Source organism: Cotesia typhae, unplaced genomic scaffold (assembly GCF_013202065.1).
Source record: "Cotesia typhae breed Kobodo isofemale line unplaced genomic scaffold, CoteBio_Ctyphae contig_20, whole genome shotgun sequence".
Taxonomy (NCBI): domain Eukaryota; kingdom Metazoa; phylum Arthropoda; class Insecta; order Hymenoptera; family Braconidae; genus Cotesia; species Cotesia typhae.
Genome location: NW_027423725.1, coordinates 4,969,386 through 4,977,401, shown reverse-complemented (window position 1 = coordinate 4,977,401; position 8,016 = coordinate 4,969,386). Strand labels below are relative to the sequence as shown.

The window sequence follows — 8,016 nt, the reverse complement described above, 5'->3', positions numbered from 1 at the left end:
AGATAACCCGACTGAGGAGTTCGGGTGTACCGTAGTTCAAAATTATTGCGGAGATAAAATTTCTATTCATCAATTAACGTCGTAGTAAGATAATTAAACAGTCTATCGAGAATCGAGACAAATTATTAGTAATTATACGCGACATTGTCATTATTATTTTGATTATACAGTCCATCCGGCTAAGGAATTCGGCTCTGGACTTAACTTTAAGTAATTTGTTTGAATAATTATCTGTTTATATTATTGTTAATTTTTCGTAAAATACAAATTATTGTTTCTCCTTTTTCCTAACACCTTTATATTATTTATTTCCCTGGAATACCTGCAGATCAGCCCTGAAAATTCAGGGTTTGTTATTTTCCCCTATTTGGAAAAAAAATAACTGGCGTCCAAACGTGCACTACTACTAACCCAGCCTGGGTGGCTGCTGCGGTGTCGCTTAGGAGAATAAGAGCATTTCCTAAGCTTCCTATTCGTTTCTGTTTATTTTATTTGGGCGACCTGGACAAAATTTCTACTTTACTCGACGTATCCACCATAGAGTCGTGTATAGAAATAGTAAAAATTTTGTTACAAATTTATCAAAAAATAATCAATTATTGTAAATTTACTAAAGTAACATGCCACAAAATGAAAACATTGAAGATAATATATTATTATTTTTATTAAGATTTTAAAGAAATCCAGTAGGTTAGAATGTTTGTTCTGCATTCAACATACAACTGAAACAATAGAAAAAAGATAATAAATAAACATAACTTTTCTGTAACTATGTACTAAAAAAAATCACAGTGACATACCATCATTTTATATCAATCCCATCATCAAATTTTTGATGTAAAGTACTAGCAAATAGGGACGGTTGATATTTTCCCAATGCCTTGTAGTCTTCAGTATTCTTTATCTCTGTAAAATTGATATTTATGTGTCTCCTGACTATTTCTTTTAACTGTGTTGCATTGTAACGATCTGCCAAAATCAATACTTTTATAGCATTTTCAGTATTTAAAGTTTTGGCTAGAGAAATTTCGCACGTCTCTTTGAGTCCTTGAAGCTGATACTTGTCCGATGCTTCCAATAGTTCTTCAGCAAAATCATCCAAATCACCAATTTGGTCCGTATAAATAAACTCAAGAAGCTTTTCGAATATCTTAGGATCGATATCTGGTATGGTTACTTTATTTTCCTTACTCTCCTTCATGTCATGTGAAAACATAGCTTTAAAAAAGTTGCTCCGTGCAATCAAAACTATCTTATGAGCATCAAACTTTTTATTACCAACTATAATAACTATATCAGATTTTGTCTTGGTAGCCAAAAGATCTCTAAAGTCATCAGTTAATTTTCGTCCTGAACCTTTCAATGAGTGAATTGGATTAGCGATTGTCATAGGATCATCATAAACAGTGAGATCAACACATATTGTTAAAATATCGTCTGGCAGAAATTCATCTTTTCTACTTAATAGCTTGCATGCATTGATTTTCATCTCTCCGATGCAAGTATCGATAGCAATTTCATTAGTTAGTTGGCTGACATATTGACTATTAATATCATTGAAGTAAGGACCTACTTCATTTCTTTCATTATTTAGAAGATATAGTCTATACTTTGTTCGAACTTTCCGCCCTCCATTTCTAGAATGTAAAGATATTAGCATTTGTGTTCCGGCAATGTCTAAAGATTCGGAAGTCTTTTCCTTTTCTAATTTGCAAATTTTAAGGCGTAGCTGCCATGAAACTTTTATTTTCGCACCTGTTGAAAATTTTTGCGAATCTAAGGTAATGTCATCCACACTCGCGCATTCAATAAACGACGTAATCTTCATGATGTTCCATTTGTACACATTTTGGTGGTCTAATAAGTAAGAATAACTTTCTGCTTCCACTTTATTACAAGTTATTTTTTTACTTCTATGTCGATATAATTTAATTTTTTTTAATATATTCATTTTAATATTTTGGCTCATCGAATTGGTTCTAGAATTTATCAGACCAACTTTTTTCTCTAATTTGGGAAACTAAAACAAAAAACATCAATCATTTATGCTATATTTTATTTTAAGACAAAACATTCTACATAACAATCTTTTACAAAACTTGTGTTAAACTGTTCTTAAGTACGACAGTTACTAACGTCGTTTTCTATCTAGGAATCTTGCTCCAAATACCGTGATTAAACACAATGATTTGACCGGATTTAAAAAAGTTAAATGTTAATACTTTAAAAAGTTAAATGTTAATACTGTAAAAATACTTTACCGGATTTTTTTAAAAATCACGATTAATCATATGAAATAGGTTTTAATACTAAAATAATTGAAAGGGACATTAGAATGTAACAGATTCAAAATTTCTGTTTCTATTGAATATTTTTAAATCCTAAAATAATATCTAAATTCAATTATCTTTCAAGAATGAAGAAGAATTCAATTAGTATCTGAAATTTCTGTTTCTATCGATTCGGACCAGTAGATTTTAAGAAATCTTAAAAAAACTAAAAAAAAAGTTTTTTCAAATGTGATTTTTTTGAAATTACTTTTAAACGGTTTTGATTCTTGGGAAATTTTATAATTATTGTTTTAAAGATTTTTTGTCTAAGTAATTTAATTGCAATTCAATGAATAAAGATGCGTTTAAATTAAGTTAATTTTGGATGAATACTTTAGGGAATGCAAGAGTAAAACTTCTTTCGGATAATATATATGCCTTTAGAGTCTTCCATTTATTTCTATAAAAATTATCATTTATCCATAAATGTTTGATTAAATAAATAGATATCATTTATTAAGAAGCTTAATTGTCGATCATTCTTTTAAATATGATCAAGTTAATAGAGTCGCACTAAAAATAAAATGTTTTTCACCGATTTTTTGAGAAGTTTATCGAGCGCGATGTGCATCTTTGTTCTATTTTCAAGGACAAGATATTTTATTCACTGTTTGATTAAAAAACTAACTTGTTTTTGAAGAGACTGTTCCATTAAAAAGTAATTAGACACTGCTAGTATCTAAAGAAGGCATTGATTGATTTTAATTATAGCTATTGAAGCCAATTAATTTTAGTGCATCGGCGTCGTTTATTCAACAACGATTTATTTTTTCTGAGCATACTTTACAAAGTTACAAACATGAAGTTATTGATTATCCTGCTGATGAATATCTACCTTGCAAAGTCTTCGGTAAGAAAAATCCTACCGCCAAAGACATAAAAAATTAACTATTTGTGTTAAATCCCCACAGGTGGACGAAGTTCTTATCCATGGTCCCAACACTCCGGTCTACATGTGCGAACTCGTAAATGGACATGTTAAAGTTGAAACAAAGAAACAAGTAAGTTAAAAACGACAACAATCAATTATTCATTATTACTTTATTGATAAATTAATTATTACAGAAATTTGACAATAAGACAGCCAAGAACTCCTATGATGGTAAGTCTGCCGATTAAAATCCCTCCTATTGAATGAAAGCAAATCCGGTTTCTTTGATAACTTGCAGAAGCGATGTATCCAAAATTGCTAGTGGTGGTGGGCTACAAGGATTACAGTAAGAACGGCGAGCAAAAATCTTTAGACCATGCATACTGCAGTAAAAATAATCGAAAATATCAACAGCGATTACAAATATGTAAATTTTACCCCGCGGGTTGAGACACTGCTGGCTGGAGCCGTCATGGTAACGGTGAGTGTGTCTTCAAATTCGAAAATTCAACCGGGTTCTTAATTAATGCTTCTTGTTCCAGGAACGGGATGTCTACCCGTCACCATGGACTTTCGGGATGAATGTCGACCGAAGAAAAAGATTTGCAATTTGAGTCAATGGTTTGTAAGGAGATTTTACTAAATGCTTAAACAAACCTATATAATTCTCACCCCAAAATGCCGATATTTCGCTTAAGGAAACTTGGAAGTGATGAACATCCTCTGGTACGTGTATTAAATTGTGCATATTTAATACTTGTGCATCTTCGCCGTATTCAGATGGCAACAAATTAAAAAATAGTCTCAGTTGATCTTGAGCGTATTCAGCGTATCTAACTGCATTCAAATCATCATTTAAAATTCTGCAAGCAACATATAATAACAAGAAATGTCTATATTTGTTTATAGATAACACATTTTTGAAAATGATTGGTCCAATGTAAAGTAAAATAAATCGGAATTGAGTAGCTTTCCATTTAGAAACTTGGTCAATATCGTATTGTTTTCTTTCAAACTCAACCGGAATATCTAATGCCAAGCATTGCATTCTTGTCTTCAAAATTTCGACCTTACGTTTTTTCAGGCGAGCGTTGTGTTTTTTCACTACTAAAAATTTTTCGTTACTCCAAGGTAGAGTAAATGCATTGAATCGAGGGGGACGTCTTTAACAGGATCAAACTCTTTTAATTTTGTTAACTTAGTCTTGACATTCTCCAAATGATGTTCTGGTTGATGCTTTTTTATAAATGAATCTTTACTTCGTAAACTACAGTTTGTGTTAGGATAAACACGCTTATGATTTTTCGTTATGCCTTCAACAGTACATCTTTCGCATGCAAAAAAGCCACCCGGATTTTTTATTGCTTTAATAAAAGCTCTCGCCGGAGAGTCGGCAACAATACAAAATATTTTGAATGAATATTTAATTTCATTCAAAACTATTCCGTTTGAAATGTATTTATTTGCTTCTTTTACAAAATCCTTAAGATAATTTTTTGCAGAGTAAGGCTTGGAGTCACCACAATATAATGCGACAGTTACAGGCTTAGTTTCATAATTGCGGTGGTAAACTTTCAAGAGAATTGGCCATACTTGTATTAAAGAGTTATGATAAATCGAAATCCCATCAATGTGAACCTGAACTGCTATAGACTTTTCAGTATATATGTTAGGATATTATTTTTTTTAGCACATTTTTTATCCCAATATAAATGTAGCTCCCACTAGTTTCACGCTTGCTTAAAAATGACTTCATCGGTCGACAGTGTTTTGTTTTCAACAATTGCTTCGAAGTTTTAGGCAAATCCTCGTGCCCTTCTTCTCGCAATATTGTAAGTAATTCTGTTATACGTTTAATGTTAATATATTTAGATTATTTAATGTCCAACAGCGAAGTTTTTCATTTAATGTCTTTTTCGTTGTCACTTCTTCATTATTAAGCTGTGAACCAGCATCGCCTGGAAGTTGGTCATGATTATTATTTTCTACACTATCACTATTACTACTATTTGAATCACTTTCACTACTACTGTCAGAATCATTATCTCTAATACTGGTAGAATCATTAATATTATTATCATTATCAAAATTATTATTATTATTGCACGAGCCTGTATCACTAAGATCGGTAACCTCACTCACACAGCTGATGTTTGAACTTTGCCCGTTCACAACTGAATTAGTTTTATTATTTACAACTTTTTCTATTTTATTTAACGCTTGCCACCTTTGAACTCTGAGATATGCATCAGACATTGTTACTTTTAGTAGTAATTACACTGACTGAATAACTGCAGCTTGGATTTGATGCATAATGAAAACAAGTGTGGCTGGCGATGGGACACTAAACGAAAATACCCGAATCACGCCGGATGTAACCGAACGACTTAAGCTTGGGACCCCATTGAATAAGCGGGGGTTTTTTGTTAATTTTTCACCGCTTTTTACAAACAATATTATATTACCTTCATGGAAATTTAAAAATAAATATTTAAATAACATTAAATACTAGGGTTCTGGAGTCCAGACCCACCTACTGAATAGATATGAGTAGCTCCACACGCGGAGACTAATATCTAATTACAACTAAACTTATTATAATGGCTAGTTTTTAAGTTAATTGCAGCCAAAATTTTTGTAAAACTTATGCAACTAATTACAAAAGTAAATAAACTTTTTCCAAAAAGAAAAGGGTCCCCATTAAACGACCAAGACTGAGTTAGCCAGTCTTCCCTGTTTAAAAACTCCAATAAGATCCCATCAAAAGCGACAAAAGCCACTTAGAAACCAATAAATATTTATTGGTTTCTAAGTGGCTTTTGTCGCTTTTGATGAGATCCTATTGGAGTTTTTAAACAGGGTTGGCCCAAGAGTGGGTGATCATTGTCAAGGCCAAGGCTGGGTCAGTCAGTCTTGGCCCACGCTTGGATCTCCAATGAATGGCCAAGGCTGGGTTAGCCAGTCTTGGCCCAAGGGTGGGTGATCATTGGCAAGGCCAAGGCTGGGTTAGCCAGTCTTGGCCCAAGCTTGGATAATCATTGGCATGGCCGAGGCTGGGTTAAGCAGCCTGGCCCACGCATGGGCCGATACAGGTTCGCCGAAGCTAGGTTTCCCAATACTGGCCCAAGCCTGGCCCCTTTGTCAACTCGGGGGGTTTCCTGCATGGGTTCTCCCTAATCACTCTGCATTAACTCCGAAAATTTTGTTACAATGTCTGATGTAAGATCGTAAATTTTGAAATGTAAAATTATTAAGATAGAAGTATTGAAAATCTGGTTCTGGATTACGAATTACGATGTGATCATTGCTACAATTTTTTTTTTAATGTGTGATGATTGTAATCTAAAGAATAGAAGTTAATCTATTTACACAAGAATTTTTTCTAATATTTCATGTATACAGGTAATTTTAGAAAATATCCTAATTTTTTATTTTATCAACTTATTCAAAAAAAAAAAAAAAAAAAAAAAAAAAAAATAAAGCCTAGTTATAAAATTATTCGCTTTCTTTTTTATGAAACAAACATTTTTATTATCTTAAGAGAGACACTAATAATTTTACATCGATGTCGGACTGAAAATAACTTGAATCATAAATAATGTGAACGTTCATTTGATATCCTTTGACATGTTGTATTTAGTTCAGTTAATTAATGACTTTTGTACATTATGAATATCAATAATAAGTACAACAAGATATGATTAATTAGATCAGTTGATAAAATTTGAGGAACTATTTAAAGAAAATGAATTTTAAGTCACAAGACTATAATTAATACACTGCCAAAACAAACTTCAATAATCTTAATTCTCAATATTTAAAAAAAAAAAAAACATTACAATCTTAGTTGTTTCTGATACTTAGCAATAAATAATTTATGCTTTTACCTTTTTATTCACTTACTTTCTTTTATTTTGCTGACTTTTAATAACGTTATTTTTATTATTTATTTTGGTACCATATGAAGGACTTAAATGAAAGTTAAATTTTTATTATAATAGTTAAAAAAAAAATAATAATTGGGCTACTGTTGCGAGACTGCCAAAAAATAATTTGTGTAATTGCAATATTTGTTAAATACAATAAAAATTTAACGCATTAATACAGATATTACAACGCGACGATCGTTTGATGACTAAATACAAAAGACTCTTTCTTTACAACACATGCATATTGTATAAATTTTTATGAGAGCATTGTTCTTTCTCGAGCAAATATGAGCTATACCTTCAAGGATATCGCGATAAAGTTATCGGAGTTCAGAATGCAGGTTCCACAGTTGTTACCGTTTACCATTGAGTTTTTTAAAGTGTAAAAATGTATTTTGTAAAAATCTGAACAGACGAAAAATTAAAAAAAAAATGCTTACCGTAAGATGGACAGTGTGGCTTAATGTATATAGAATAAGCGAAAGAGAAATTTAGTATAGATCGGGTAGCTCAAATGGTAGAGTAGCCGAAATGTCTTCGGAAGGTTCTGGATTCAAATCCCAGTCCGAGCCATCTGAATTTCTTCTCACATATTCTATAAACTCACATTAAGAACATCCTCTCCACATTCCTTTCTCAATCCTTTCCTACCAAGTATACTGTTACGTGAATGTGGAACACTTCACGTAATAATAACCGTAACTTTTATTCTTTCCCGCTTCAAAGCATTATTTAATTTGTAAAAATGTACTCGAAATTTACCCCTAAACAAGAATATTTTTAAACTGTAAATAGCTTTCGCCATCCACCTTGTATGGTACATAGCATAGCACCAGGATACTTTTGTGAATTTTCTGATTTGGAGTATCATCGAGAAATATTAAGG

At 31.8% G+C, this 8,016-nt stretch overlaps 2 protein-coding genes across 3 annotated transcripts; one reads left to right on the top strand and one right to left on the bottom strand.

Annotated features, from left to right (window-relative positions):
- Window positions 1-583: 583 nt before the first annotated feature.
- On the bottom strand, window positions 584-7,401 carry LOC141538144 (speckle-type POZ protein B-like). 2 transcript variants are annotated; one of them, XM_074259490.1, is made up of 4 exons: window positions 7,105-7,401; window positions 1,756-2,020; window positions 801-1,637; window positions 584-722 (listed from the first exon to the last, which is right to left on the bottom strand). In XM_074259490.1, exon 3 carries the CDS (start codon window positions 1,487-1,489, stop codon window positions 803-805), a length of 687 nt encoding a protein of 228 aa, XP_074115591.1. In that variant the 5' UTR covers window positions 1,490-1,637; window positions 1,756-2,020; window positions 7,105-7,401; the 3' UTR covers window positions 584-722; window positions 801-802. The 2 variants fall into 2 exon arrangements, with proteins under 2 accessions (XP_074115591.1, XP_074115590.1); XM_074259489.1 differs by having other exon boundaries at window positions 801-2,020.
- LOC141538163 (uncharacterized) lies at window positions 2,662-4,424 on the top strand. Its single transcript, XM_074259516.1, has 5 exons — window positions 2,662-3,180; window positions 3,242-3,331; window positions 3,396-3,432; window positions 3,500-3,682; window positions 3,744-4,424. The coding sequence occupies exons 1-4, from the start codon at window positions 3,130-3,132 to the stop codon at window positions 3,649-3,651; spliced, it is 330 nt and encodes a 109-aa protein (XP_074115617.1). The 5' UTR covers window positions 2,662-3,129; the 3' UTR covers window positions 3,652-3,682; window positions 3,744-4,424.
- Window positions 7,402-8,016: the final 615 nt, after the last annotated feature.